This window comes from Myotis brandtii, unplaced genomic scaffold, assembly GCF_000412655.1.
Source record: "Myotis brandtii unplaced genomic scaffold, ASM41265v1 scaffold266, whole genome shotgun sequence".
NCBI lineage: Eukaryota > Metazoa > Chordata > Mammalia > Chiroptera > Vespertilionidae > Myotis > Myotis brandtii.
This window is the reverse complement of record NW_005360124.1, coordinates 7081521-7097215: the sequence shown is the minus strand read 5'-3', so window position 1 is coordinate 7097215 and position 15695 is coordinate 7081521. Positions and strand designations below refer to the sequence as shown.

The window sequence follows — 15695 nt, the reverse complement described above, 5'->3', positions numbered from 1 at the left end:
CCCCCCCCCCATCACCCCACGGGTTGCCCCACAGATCGTCCCTGATCGCCGGTCAGGCCTAGGGACCCTACTCATGCATGAATTTCGTGCATCAGGCCTCTAGTTAAGCAATAACTACATATTTTCCCTTCACCCCTAGTAACTACCATGGTATTTTTTATCTCTCTGTATTTGACTGGGATAGGTACCTCATATAAGTGTTACCATATAATATTTGTCCTTTTGTGTCTGGCTTATTTCACTTAGCTTATTTCACTTAACATCTTCAAGGTTCATTTATGTTGCCTAAGTCAGAGTTTCAGTTATTTTTAAGGCTGAATAATATTCCATTGTATGTCTATACCACATTTTGTTTCTCAATCCATCTGTCAGTGGATACATGGGTTGCTTCCATCTTTTGGCTATTGTGAATAATGCTGCTATAGACTTAAGTATACAAATATCTCTTTAAGTCCCCGTTTTCAAATATTTTGGGTATATACCTACCAGTGGAATTGCTGGTTCATATGGTAATTTTATTTTTATTTTTGAGAAACTGCATAATACTTTCCATAGAGGCTGCACCATTTTACTATATTCCTACCAACAGTGCACAAGGTTCTAATTTCTTCACATGTTCAGAAATGTTTGTTATTTCCTGTTTTGTTGATAGAAGCCATCGTAATGAGTGTGAGGTGATATCTCATTGTCATTTTGATTCAAATTTCCCTAATGATTAGTGATGTTGAACATCTTTTCCTGTGTTTATTGGCCATTTGTATCTCTTCGTTGGACAAATGTCTATTCAAGACCTTTGGCCATTCTTTAATTGCTTTTTGTTGTTGAGTTGTAGGAGTTCTTTATATATTCTGTATATATGAATTATTAATATTTCTCCCATTCCATATGTTATCTTTGTGCTGTTGATAGTTTCCTATGATGCACAAAAGTTGAAATCCAAATCATCTATTTTTTGGTATTATTTCTTGTGCTTTTGGTGTCATATCCAAGAAATCATTGCCAAATCCAGTGTCATGGAACTTTTTACCTATGCTTTCTTCTAAGAGTTTTATAATTTTAAGGCCTGACATTTAAGTCTTTGACCGTTTTGAGTTAATTTTTGGATATGTTACATGGCTTTGGTATTAAATTAATGCTGCCCTCATAGATTGAGTTGGGAAGCATTTCTCTCATTTCAGTTTTTTTGGAAGAGTTTGCAGAAGATTGGTGTTTTCTTTTAAATGTTTGGTAGAATTCATAGTGAATCCATCTGTTGTTGTTTTTTTTGTTGTTGTTGTGAGGTTCTTGATTACTGGTAAAAATCTCCCTACTAATTACAGCTCTGTTCAGATTATCGGTATTTTTTTAAAATATATTTTTATTGATTTCAGAGAGGAAGGATGAGGGAGAGAGAGATAGAAACATCAATGATGAAAGAGCCAGATTATCGGTATTTTTAAGATTTATTAGTATTAGAGTTGTGTTTCCAGGGTTATATCCATTTCATCTAGGTTATCCAATTTATTGACATACAGTACTTAATAGTGCTCTCTTATAATCTTTTTTATATCTGTAAAATTGGTAGTATTGTCCCATTTTTAAAAAAATCTTAGTTATTTGACTCTTCTTTCTTCTTAGCTTAACTAAAGATTTGTTAATTTTGTTGATTTATTTGAAGACCCAACTTTTGATTTCATTGATTTTTCTATTGGTTTTCTTGTCGCTGTTTTGCTTATCTCTATTACATTCTTTATTATTTTGATCTCTAGTAGCTTTGGGTTTAATACTTTTCTATTTCATTAAGATGCAGATTTAGGTTGTTGATTTGGGTTATGCATTCTTTTTTAACAAACATAGCTATACATTTCTTTCCCAGGGCAGCTTTTGCTATATCCTACAAATTTTGGTATGTTGTGTTTTCATTTTAATTTTTCTTGCTTTTATATTTTCTTGTGATTTCTTCTTTGACTCATTGCTTGCTTAAAAGTGTATTGCTTGGCCTTAGCTGATTTGGCTCAGTGGATAGAGCATCGGCCTGTGGACCTAAGGATCCAGTCAAGGGCATGTACCTCGGTTGGAGGTTCCTCCCCGGCCTGGGTCCTGATCGAGGCTCATGCAGAAGGCAACCAATTGATGTGTTTCTCTCACATCGGTTTCTCTCTGTCTTTCCCTTTCTCTTCCATTCTCTCTAAAAATCAATGGAAAAATATCCTCAGATGAGGATTAACAACAACAACAAAAGTGTGTTCCCCAGTTGGCATGGTTTAGTAGTTGGGCATCGACCTATGAACCATGAGGTCACATTTCGATTCCTGGTCAGGGCACATGCCCTGGTTGCAGGCTTGATCCCCAGTGTGGGGCGTGCAGAAGGCAGCCAATCAATGATTCTCTCTCATAATTGATGTTTTTATCTCTTTCTCCCTCTCTCTTCTTTTCTGAAATTATTAAAGACCTATTTTTTAAAAAGTGTTAATTTTTTGGAATTTTTAGTTTTCCTTCTGCTATTGATTTCTAGATTCATTCCATTGTTACCAGAAAAGATACCTTATATGATTTTAATCTTTTAATATTTATTCAGATTTGTTGTCTAATATGTGACCTATCCTATAGAAAGTTCCATGTGACTTGAGAAAATTGTGTATTCTGCTGTTGTTGAGTAGAATGTTTTATATATATTAAGTTCAATTCGTCTATTTCCTTGTTAATATTGTTTTTTCTGTCCATTATTAAAGTTGTACCAGTATATTGAAGTCTTGTTGTGTAATTGTAGAGCTATCTATTTCTCTTTTCATTTCTGTCAATGTTTGCATCATATGTTTTTGAGCTCTGATATATATTTGTTTACAATTATATCTTTTTAGTGAATTGACTTTTTTGTCATCATAGAATATCCTTCTTTGGCTGTCATAGTGGCTTTGACTTGCAGCCCATTTTGTTTAATCTTATCTAATAAAGAGGGAATATGCAAATTGACTGTCACATCGTAACAGTCAAGATGGCTGCACCCACAGTGGAGGCAGGGATTCCGTAACACAAGATGGCTGTGCCCACAGTGGAGGCCGAGTTCCCGTAACGAGCCTTAACAAGCAATCAGCAGGGACCTGAGGCTGCGCCCCCCTGGCTGGTGAGGCTTAACAGGGAACCTCAGGCCACGCCCCCATCCCGGCACCAGGCTGGGGGACCTCAGGCCATGCCCCCTTCCCTGTAGGGCTTGGCGGGGACCTCAGACCGCATCCCCTGCCCAGCAGGGCTTGACGGGGGTGGGGCTGGCCGGGTCTGGATCTAGCCCAATGGGGATGGGGCTGGCTGGGTCTGGGTCTCGCGCGATTTTGAGGCGCTGCCGGTGGGTGGGGATTTGACTCTGGGTCCCGCGGTGTGCCCCAGACTCTGACAGGAGGAAGATTTTCATATACATTTTACTAATTTTCTTTCATCTCTGACACTTCTATTATAGAGAAAGGGCAAATAGCAATATTAAGATATTTCCTCTAATTAATCCCCTTTTAATGTGCACGAAATTTGTGCACCAGGCCATTAGTATTAGTATAGCTATCTCTGCTACCCACAGGGGCACCTACATTTTTTGTATGTCTGTCTGGTGATTACAACACCATGGATTCAAACACATGTGGTTTGGACTCCTACCCTGCACAGCAGAAGACAGTGGTAAACCACTGCTGCATTTTCTTTTCTTATTATTTTTTACATTTTATTTTACTTTGAAAACCCTATGATGAGACAGTCCAAAATGAAATATGAGATAGTGCTGAAAGGTGAGAGTTCCAGGTCAGAGAGTACTCAAATGGTTACATGGGAAAAGCAGAGGACAAATATGAATAGCATTGTTGCTAATAACATAGACCAAAGCCAGAAGGACGTCTAGCGGCTGATGAGCACAAAGGCAAAAGTAAAGTACAGTGCTGTACAACACATTCAATTAGAACATGGAATGTAACAATTATGAACCAAGGTAAACTGAAAATTATAAAGGAAGAAATGGAACAACTAAACATTGCCGTGCTTGGTGTTAGTGAGCTAAAATGGACTGGAATGCAACATTTCCAGTCAGATAACTACAAATTGTTCTACTCTGGACATGACAAACTCAGAAGAAATGGAGTGGCTTCACTACTGAGGTGAGATAGAGGACAGGCATTTAGGGGCTACACTGTAAAGGCTGACCAAGTAATATTGATGAGACTTATAGGGAAACCTGTTAACATAACCCTCCCTCAAGTCTGTGCTCCTAATTATATGCTGGAGATGAAATCAGAAGCTCGTGCCAATATCCAAGGAGAATTTGATCACACTTCAAAACAAAGCATGCTGATAATTATAGGTGATTGGAATGCAAAAGTAGGAAATGAGGGGTCAGAAATGAAGCAGGAAATTGGCTTGTGGATTTCTGTGAATCCAGCAACTTGTCCATTGCAAACACATGTTTCAAACAGCTGAACAGAAGACTATATATGGACATCACCAGATGGTAAATACAGAAATAAAAAAGACTATGTAATTGGAAGCAGGAGATGGAGAAGCTGTATTCTCTCCACTAAAACAAGAACAGAAGCAGATTGAGGCACTGACCACCAACTGTTAATATCAAACAGAATAAAGCTGAAGAAGAGCATGAAAATAATTATACTTTCAAAATATGATGTAAATAACATTCATGATGGATTTGAAGTCCACATAAAAAACAGATGGTTAAACTTGATTGACTGACTACCAGAAGAAGTGTGGACTAAAACTAGAAATATTATTAGGGAAGATGAGAATAAACAATGCTGGAAGGAAAAATCAAGATGGATGAAGGAAAAAACACTGAAAATTGTTACAGACAGGCAAAGAGGCAAAAGTAAAAAGGTGGCAAAAGCAGGGTGAGAACCCTGAATACAGTTTTTCAACCACTATCATGTAGAGGTAAAGGGAACTATTATAATAGTCAATGTGAGAAGATAGAACAATAAAGAAGGAAAAACAAGTGTCCAGAATATTAAAAAAATAAAACGAAATTCAAATAAAGAATAGTAAGGCTGAACAACTACCACTGAAGCACATATTCTGACCAGGAGAAATTAAAGGGAAGGTGGAAAAAGTATATTGAAAAATATGTACAGAAAAGAGAAAAGTAGGACATCGTTTTGAAGATTCTTGTGAGAAAAAATCTGTAATTCTAGAAAGTGAAGTGAAAACTTCCCTGAAAGTATTGGGAAGAAATAAATTACCAGTTAGATGGGATACCAGTAGAATTATTTCAAGCTACAGAGACTGAATCTGTCAAGATCCTAACAAGAATATGTCAGTAAATATGGAAAATAAAACAATGGCCTACAGACTGGAAATGGTCAGTATACATCCCAATTTTTAAGATAGGAGATGACTAGGAATACAGTAACTATAGGACCATTACTCTAATTTCTCCACACAAATAAAGTGATGCTCAAGGTGATGCAGCAAAGTCTTCTACCATATGTAGAACGAGTACTGCCAGATGAAGGTTAGTCTGTGTTTTATAGACTACAGTAAAGCCTTTGTGTGGATCATGAAAAGCTGTGGTTTCTCTGAAAGAAATGGGTGTGATTCAGCACTTACTTGTTCTGATGCATAACCTCTGGTTGTGGGCAGGAAGCCACTGTGAGGACAGAATATGGAGAGACAGAATGGTTTCCTATATTAGCAGACAAGGGCACATTTTATCTCCCTATTTTATAAATATGTACTAGAACATATATGAAAAACTGGGCTAGAATCAGAGGAAGAAGGAGTGAAAATTGGTGGAAGAAGTATCAATAACTTAAAATATGCAGGTGAGCATCTTACTGGCTGAAAGCAGCAATGGTTTGAAATGACTTCTGATGAAATTGAAAGGAGAAAGTGCCAAAGCAGGACTGTATTTGAACTTCAAGACAAAAATCATGATTACAGAAGAAATACATAACTTTAACATAGACTGTGCAGATATTGAAATTGTTGAAGATTTCACTTATTTTGGTTTAGTCATCAATTCAAGTGGAGATAGCACCCAAGAAATCAAGAGAAGGCCAAAACTCGGAAGGGCAGCAATGAAAGAATTAGGAAAGATCATAGATGTATCATTAGAGACCAAGGTTAAGATCATCCACACCCTCATATTCTAAATTACTATGTGTGGATGAGAAAGCTGGACAATGAAGAAGGCTGATAGGGGAGAAAGATGACTCATTTGAAGTACGGTGTTGGGGGAGAGCTCTATGGATACCCTGAACCACCAGAAAGATGAACAAGTAGGTCCTTGAGCAAATTAAGCCTGAAATATTGCTGGAGGCAAAAATGGCAAAACTGAAGATGTTCTATTTTTCTCATATCGTGAGAAGGCAGGATTCTTTGGAAAAGACAATAATTCTGGAAGAAAAATAGAAGGTGGCAGGAGAAGAGGGAAAACCACATATGAGATGGATTGACTTCATAAAAGAAGCCATAGGCATGAGTCCTCAAAGCTGAGCAAGGCTACTGAGGATAGGACATTGTGGATATCACATATTCATGTGGTAACCAGGATTTGGAGCCGACTCAGTGCCATATGGCATATGGCGGTGTGCGCGCGCACACACGTACATACATCTCTGCCTTCTTTTGTTTATTGTTTGCATGGGAAATCTTTTTCCATTTGTTTACTTTCAACGCGCTCATAGCTCGCTGCCCCGCCCTCCTGTAGCTCTCTGCCGCTTGTAGATCGATCATGACATTATGGTATCCCAGCTAATTTGCATATTCCTCTATTATTATATTAGACTAGAGGCCCAGTGCACGAAATTCGTGCACTGGGGGGTGGGGTTCCCTCAGCCCAGCCTGCTCCTCTCACAGTCTGGGAGCCCTCAGTGGATGTCCTACTGACGGCCACAGTCTGGCAGCAGAGGCTCGGAGCAGGTGTCCCGTGTGTGTGTGTGTGTGTGTGTGTGTGTGTGTGTCTGCTGGGGGCCTGCCCCCAGCCACACCGTGGAGGCTTGGAGCAGGCGCCCCTCTGTGTTGATCTTTCAGGATCCTGGCCTCCACTGCGTGTTGTTTTCTCCCTTGAGCTGTGGCCAGGGTGGGGTGCTGCCTGCAGGCCGCACTTTCCTGCTCACGGATCGCCAAAGAGAGCCAGGGGCAGGCCCTGCTGGGTGCTGCCTGCGGACCACGCTTTCCTGCTCGCGGATCACCAAGGTGATCTGGGAGCAAGCCCTGCTGGGGGCTGCCTGCAGGCCGCGCTTTCCTGCTCCCGGATTGCCACCACAACCGGGGAGCAGGCCCTGCTGGGTGCTGCCTGTAGGCCGCACTTTCCTGCTCTCAGATCGCCATGGCGACCCAGGAGCAGGCCCTCCTGGGTGCTGCCTGCACTTTCCTGCTCGTGAATCGCCACGGTGACCTGGGAGCAGGCCCTGCTGGGTGCTGCCTGCTGGGTGCTGCCTGTTGGGGGCTGCCTGAGGGCCGCACTTTCCTGCTCTCAGATCGCCACAGCGACCTGGGAGCAGGCCCTGTTGGGGGCTGCCTGCTGGCTGCACTTTCCTGCTCGCGGATCACCATGGCGACCAGGGAACAGGCCCTGCTTGGTGCAGCCTGCGGGCCACACTTTCCTGCTCGCGGATTGCCACTGCGACCAGGGAGCAGGTCCTCCTGGGTGTGCCTGCGGGCTGCGCTTTCCTGCTCGCGGATCGCCACGGCGACCCAGGAGCAGGCCCTCTTGGGTGCTGCTTGCGGGCAGCACTTTCCTGCTTGCGGATCGCCACGGTGACCCGGGTGCAGGCCCTGCTGGGTGCTGACTGCTGGGGGCTGCCTGTGGGCAGCGCTTTCCTGCTCACCGATCGCCACTTGCAGATCGCCATGGCAACCCGGGAGCAGGCCCTCCTGGGAGGCCCGGATGGCGGTGGGCGGGCTTGCCTGCTCCCCAGTCGCTGCAGCAATGGCCAAGCAGGCCGTGCTGGGAGCTGCCTGTGGACTGCGCTTGCCTGCTCCTAGGTCACCGAGGCGATGCCAAGCAGGCCATGCAGTGCTAGGAGCTGCCTCCTCCCTGCTGTCAGTCTCCATGGAGGCGATGAGGTTAATTTGCATATTCACTCCTGATTGGCTGGTGGGCATCGCGAAGGTACGAACAGTTTGCATCTTTCTCTTTTTTTTTTAAGTTTTTTTTTTAATATATTTTATTGATTTTTTACAGAGAGGAAGGGAGAGAGATAGAGAGTTAGAAACATCGATGAGAGAGAAACATCGATCAGCTGCCTCCTGCACATCTCCTACTGGGGATGTGCCCGCAACCCAGGCACATGCCCTTGACCGGAATCGAACCTGGGACCTTTCAGTCCGCAGGCCGACACTTTATCCACTGAGCCAGACCCGTTTCGGCTAGAGTAGATATTTTAAACTGATACCAACTTATCAGTAACTTTAGTCCTTTACAGTTCGCCTCCCCATCTTTGTTATTAATGTAACAAATGACATATTATATATCATGTACCTGTTGGAGGCCCGGTGCACGAATAAGTCGCTCAGTCCAGCCTGCATCCTCTTGCAGTCCGGGACCCCTAGGGGAATGTCCACCTGCTGGCTTAGGCCCGCTCCCTGGGGGATCGTGCCTAAGTTGGTGGTCAGACATTTGTCTTGCAGTCTGGGAACCCTTGGGGGATGTTCACCTGCCACCTTAGGCCTGCTACCTGGGGGATTTGGCCTAAGCTTGCAGTCAGACATCCTTAGTGCTTCCGAGGAGGCAGGATGGGCTTCTGCCACCACCGCTGTGCTCGCAGCCATCAGCCCGGCTTATGGCTGAGCGGAGCTGCCCCTGTGAGAGTGCACTGACCACCAGGGGGCAGCTCCTGCCTTGAGCATCTGACCCCTGGTGGTCAGTGTGCGTCATAATGACTTGTTGTTCCCAGGCGTTCCCGGTTTTTCTGCTATTAGGGTCAATTTTATTATATAGGATTGACATAGACTTATATTTTCTATTTCTTGTCTTTTAATTTCTGTAAAAGGACAAACAGTGGAGTTATAAAGTAAAATTATAATACTACTTTTTTAATACTTGTCCATGTATTAACCTTTACTGTAGAACTTTATATTTTTTCATATGGTTTTAAGTTGCTACCTAACACTTTTTCAACTTGGACTCCCTTTAAAATTTCTTGTAAAGCAGATCTACTGGTAATGAACTTCCTCAGATTTTTTTTAAAATCTGAGGACTTAATTTTATATTCATTTTTGAAGTAGATAGGATGTTTTTCTGGATATAATGTTCTCAGTGGACATCTGCACTTTAAATATATCATCCCTATGTTTTGGCTTGCAAGGTTTCTGCAGAGAAATCTACTGATAATCTTATTGAGGAATCTGTATATATGTCAGTCACTTTTTTCTTGCTGCCTTTAATCTTTCTTTGCCTTTGATGATCATGTTCCTTGATTGAGATTCTTGAATTCAGATATTCATGTCTTTCCTTAAATTTCGGAGTTTGGGCCATTATTTCTTCAAATAAGATCTCTTCCTCTTTCTTTATTTTTCCTCCTTTTGGACTTCCTTAATACATACTTTTGATAATTTTCCCTGAGTCCTTTAGGCTCTGTTCACTTTTCCTTATTTAAAATTTTTGCTCTTCTGTATTTTCAAATAACTTGTTTTCAAGTTTGCTAATTCATTCTTTACAATTTGAGTCAGCTTTTGACTTTCTTTAGTGAATTTTTCAATTCAGTTATTCCTTGTACCTCTACTGGGATGTGTGTGTGTGTGTGTGTGTGTGTTTTCTCTGCTTTTATTAGAGATATTTTTTTGTTGTTGATCTAACTTACATATTACATGGTATAAATTTAAGGTGTGCAACATGTTGATTTGATACATTTATATACAGGATGGGGCAAAAGTAGGTCTACAGTTATGAGTGGGTAATTTTGTGTATTCATAACTGTAAACCTATTTTTGCCCCACCCTGTATTGCAGTATGTAGCTTTGGCTAACACCTTTACCCTGCCACATAATTATCGTGTGTGTGTGTGTGTGTGTGTGTGTGTGTGTGTGTGTTAAGAACATTTAAAATGTAGTGTCTTAGCAATTTTGAAGTATATAATACAATATTGTTGACTATAATCACTATGATGTACATTAGTTTTCTAGAACTTACTCATTTCATAGTTGCAAGTTTGTACACTTTAACATCTCTCCAGTTCCCCCACATCCCAGCCCCTAGTAACAAACATTCTACTCTCTGTTTCTGAGTCTACTTTTTTATATCCCACATACAATATTTGTCTTTCTGTGTCTGGCTTATCTTAAACATAATGCCCTCCAAAGTTCATCCATGTTATAGAAAATTTGTCTTTCTGTGTCTGGCTTATCTTACTAAACATAATGCCCTCCAAAGTCCATCCATGTTATAGAAAATGGCAGGATTTCCTTTTTTATTGTGACTGAATATTTCTGTGTGTGTGTGTGTGTGTGTGTGTGTGTGTGTGTGTGTGTATCACATCTTCATTCATCTGTTGATGTACACACTTAGGTTGATAACACATTTGGTTGTTGTGAATAATGTTGCAATAAACATGGGAGTGCAGGTATCTTTGTGATACATGTTCTTCTTTCTTTTGGGTGTATACCCAGGAGTGGGTTTTCTGGTTCATATTCAACATTTTTCTTAGTATTTGGTTTCCTTCAGTTTGATTATGATATGCCTAAGTGTAGATTTTTTGGAGGTATTTATTTTGCTTTGTGTTCTCTGAGCTTCCTGGATCTATGGTTTGGTGTCTTTATCATTTATTTACTTTGGAAATTTATCATTCATTAGTACTTCATTTTTTTTCCTTCTGGTATTCCTATTATGCATATGTTACAACTATTACAATTGTCTTACAATTCTTGGATATTCTGTTTCATTACTTTTTCTTTTATTTTTCTCTTTGCATTTCAGTTTGGGAAGTTTATGTTTCTGTATCTTGATGATTTTGGATTTAAAAACTTCTTTCCAGTTCATTGGGAGTGTATTTAAATACAATTCATTTTTTGTGTATTTTTTTGTATATCATGTTACCTTGCTAGATTTTTAATTATTTGTATAATTCTGATTAAAATGTAAAAACATGGAACTACAACTTCAGAGATCATAATTGACAACAAATGACATTTTGGTCAAGCATACAGTCTTAGACTAGTTGAAGAATGAAGGTGAGCTAATACAATTATAGTTGAATTCTGTTTTATGTATATTATTTGTAATTATTTTTTCTTAATATGACATTTTAGGGATGAAGTATATCTAACCTTTAAAATGAAAAATACTTGAATATTTCAACTTTATTTTTAATAACTTTTTTTTTAGGAGCTGTGGTCTTGAAGAACCTTGAAATTAAAGAAAATGCCCTGGTAGGTTTTGACTGTAAGAAATTTGTTAGTGCATTTATAGACTTTTTCCTGATTTACTTTGTCACTTTAAATCATTTAATTTTGATAAAATTTTTTGAAAGTAAGTTTTGTAAAATGTGAATTTTGCAAAATGAATTCTTACTCTCCTTAAAAGCACAAACTGAGTGTGTAATTTTCTCCATATAAAAATACTTCTAATGTTTCTTTTTATATGATGTTATTTTTAAAAACATTTATTTCTTAAAGTATAATTGATATATAATGTTATTAGTTTCTCTATGTTTTCATTTTCCCAGTCATCTTCAGTATTTTATACCATTTTAATCATTTTTTACTATAGAATTGAGTAGCATTAATTACATTTACAGGGCTGTGCAACCATGACCAGTATCTGTTTCTAAAAGTTTGTCATTATGCCAAAGGGAACTCTGTAACCATAAAAGATACAACTTCCTAGACTTCCCTGTAGACCCTGGTAGCCTCTAATGTATTTTCTATTAATTTGCCTATTTCAGTTATCTCATATAAATGGAATTATGCTATTTTGTCATTTTTCTGTCTGGCTTGTTTTACTCATTGTAATTCCTTCAAGGTTTATCCATGTTGTAGCATGTTTCAGAACATCTTTCCTTTTTATGGCTTAGTAATATTCTATATGTATATGCCACATTTTGTTTATTCATCTGTTGATGGACACTTGGATTGTTTCTGTCTTTTGGCTTTTATGAACAATGCTGGTATAAATATTGACATACACATATCTATAAATTTAAATAAGCATTGAAGATAAAGGGAAGGTGTAAGTTAACTTTAAACCCTTTAAATAATTCTAGGAAGAAAAAAGTAGTCATCTGTTGTGTACTAATATTTTACATCTGTGTATTTTTTGTAGAGTCAACTGGATGTACCATTTAAAATTAAAGTTGGTTATATAGGTAAGCTGTGTTTATTTGAACGTTCCCCTTGCTGGACATGCAACCAGAATAATATGCTTGGTATCCTTATTATGTGATATTTTTAATGTTTTTGAGCATTAATTGTAAGTAATCATGTGTTTTTATCTAGATGGAGCTTAATCATATGACAAAAATATTGTACGGTCCATCTATATTTTGTCTAATATGTATGAAATTATATACCTTATTAGATGTTAAAAATGAGTTAATTGAGAGCTAAGGTGTTACTAGAAAGCATATAACCCCTCAGTTTTTTAGGTTTCTGACTAGTTATATTTGCTATATTCTGTTTGGCCATGGATATGTGGTGTAAGGAGTAGGGTCTAGGTCAGCCAGACAGTGTGACTAGGGACCTATCAGAAATTGAGTTTCTACTCTGGAAGTTTTCTAGGTTGCCCTGAATATTGAGCTAGTTCTTGACCTGTATTATGGTGTTCATACTTTACATTTTTCCCCTTTTTAAAAATTGAATTTATTGGGGGTGACACTAATTAACAAAATTACAAAGGTTTCCGTTGCACAATTTTATAACACATCATCTGTTCACCACCCCAAGTCAAGTCAAACATTTTATGTTTATTGCTTGGGCAAAAACTAATTAGAATATGATGTTTTAAAATGCTTAATAAAAACGTGTTTGGTTTCTTAAATTATGTTGGTTTATTGTTTTAACTTTATTGTTTAAATTACTGTTTGAATTTTATTGCTTTAAATTTTATGCAAGATGGTGGTGTCATTAAGATTTGAAAGTATACAGATATACTTTGTTGTACAGATAAGTTTGTATAGTAGGATTTATAGAATGTTATTGCTACATATTGGTGTCAGTGGGGGAACAAGGTATTTTGAAAGCTCATCTAAATTACATGATTAATGTCTTCATAATTTTGTGCACTTATGGTTGGTGTTAGACCATTTGCCTAAGAAAATTTTCATTATCTTAATGTTGCTGAGACTCAAAGGATCTCTCTTCTCCCTTAATTTAAAGATGTTTTAGTATAAGAAGGGAAAACATGTCACCCATTGTTTTCCACCTAACATGTTTATTTTTGCGTATTTCTATATGATTTTTTACATGTGTACCTTTTAATTACTTGTAATCATGAAATATGTACGATTTCATATTCTTTTTAGTTAACAGTTAGTAAAGATTTCTCATAATCCGTGTTGATTTGACCTCATTTATTTTTTATGGTAGTATTATAATCCAATGAATACATATTTGGAAATTGTAGTGATCCTGTATTTCCAAAGGTACAAAAATATTGCAGTGAACATATGCCTCACCATATTTAACAATGATAAAAGGTAATTTTCAATGTTAATATAAGATAGTGGAAAACTGTTTAGTAATGGAGAACTATTTTGTGTGTTTTGAAACTTAGGTGCGCTGTTCCCTGGAAAAAGCTAAAGAAAAAAAAAAGATAGTGGAATGTATACTGCATTAAGTACCAAATACATAAGATAATTTTGAGACTCATTTAAGGTGTTGTTTGCATACCCCTAACACAGCACCTATCTTTCTTTAATATCAGTATTGTTTTCTTCTGCTAGACAATAAGTTTCTTGAGAAGTGGAATTAATTTTTATTGTATTCATACCACTTAGCAAAATACCTAGCATTTGGTAGGCACATTATTTGTTGAATGAAAAAAGTAATGCTTCCAAGTGAGTGGTACAGCAATACAACCAGTTTTATAGGAACATATTGTTCCCTTGCTATTATTGGATAGTAGAGGCCCAGTGCATGAAGTTTGTACACTCAGGGGGGTCCCTCAGTCCAGCCTGTGCCCTCTCGCAGTCTGGGAGCCCTCGGGGGATGTCTGACTGACGACTTAGGCCCGGGGGGAGCTGGCCTAAGCTGGCAGTTGGACATCCTTAGCACTGCTGCGGAGGTGGGAGAGGCTCCTGCCACCTCCACTGTGCTTACCAGCCGTGAGCCTATATTCTGGCTGAGCGGAGCTCCCCCTGTGGGAGCGCACTGACCACCAGAGGGAAGCTCCTGTGTTGAGTGTCTGCCCCCAGGTGGTCAGTGTGCATCATAGCGACTAGTTGTTCTGTTGTTTGGTCGATTTGCATATTAGCCTTCTATTATATAGGACTAGAAGCCTGGTGCATGAAATTCATGCACGGTGTGTGTGTGTGTCCCTCAGCCCAGCCTGCACCCTCTCCAATCTTGGACCCCTCAAGGGATGTCTGACTGCCTGTTTAGGCCCGATCCACGGGCAGCTGGACATCCCTCTCACAATCCAGGACTGCTGACTCCCAACCGCTCGCCTGCCTGCCTGCCTGATTGCCCCTAACTGCTTCTGTCTGCCAGCCTGATTGATGCCTAACTGCTCCCCTTCCGGCCCAATTGCCCCTAACTACCCTCCCTTGCCAGCCTGGTCACCCCTAACTGCCCTCCCCTGCCGGCCTGGTGGCCCCCAGTTGCCCTCTCCTGCCAGCCTGGTCGCCCCTAACTGCTCTCCCCTGCAGTCCAGGTCGCTGCCAATTGCCCTCTCCTGCAGTTCTGGTTCCCCCCAACTGCCCTCCCCTGCAGGCCTGGTCCCTCCCAACTGCCCTCCCCTGCAGGCCATCTTGTGATGGCCATCTTTGACCACATGGGGGAGGCCATCTTGTGTATTGGAGTGATGGTCAATTTGCATGTTACTCTTTTATTAGATAGGATTGTTAATCTTATGATCTTTAAGTTTTCCTCATTTGGAGTACAGAATTCCACATATATCAAATATAACTATTCATATGTACATGTTTTGAAAGTAGTTATTCTTAATGTAGGAGATTTTTGGAATTACTTTCATTTATATTTTTATGAAGTTTTCAAATTTCCTGTAAGTATTCTGTACCTTATAATGAGAAGAAAAAAATTTGGTTAAAAGGTTTAGTGGTAAAAATGCTATATTGTTAATTTTATGTTTTTCTTTGATTACTGCTATTTTGTCACTGTTCTCTGTCCTTAAGTTTATTAACTTTTTTAAAAATATGCTTTTATTGATTTCAGAGGGAGGAAGGGAGAGGGAGAGATAAAAACAATGATGAGAGAGAGAATCATCAATTGCTTGCCTCTTGCATGCCCCTTACTGGGGGTCAAGCCCAAATAAGGCATGTGCCCTGACTGGGAATTGAACCACCATCTCCTGGTTCATGGGTGGACACTTAACCACTGAGCAACACAGGCCGGGCCTTTTTTTTTATTATTATTAATGTACTAGAGGCCCGGTGCACAAAAATTTGTGCACTCAGGGGGGAGGGGAAGGGGGGTCCCCCAGCCCGGCCTGTGCCCTCTCGCAGTCTGGGACCCCTCGGGAGATAACGACCTGCCAGCTTAGGCCTGCTCCCGGGTGGCAGAGGGCAGGCCCAATCCCTAGGTGCAGCCCCTGGTCAGGCTCAGAGCAGGGC

The 15695-nt window shown here is 39.8% G+C and overlaps 1 protein-coding gene across 1 annotated transcript in view; it reads left to right on the top strand.

Moving 5' to 3' along the window:
- VPS13A (vacuolar protein sorting 13 homolog A (S. cerevisiae)) overlaps positions 1-15695 on the top strand; it is a 158762-nt gene that overhangs the window by 8953 nt on the left and 134114 nt on the right. The window contains exons 3-4 of the mRNA XM_014541227.1: positions 11294-11337; positions 12230-12272. Of these exons, the coding sequence (XP_014396713.1) occupies positions 11294-11337; positions 12230-12272 (87 nt within the window). The remainder of the gene's footprint in view (positions 1-11293; positions 11338-12229; positions 12273-15695) is intronic.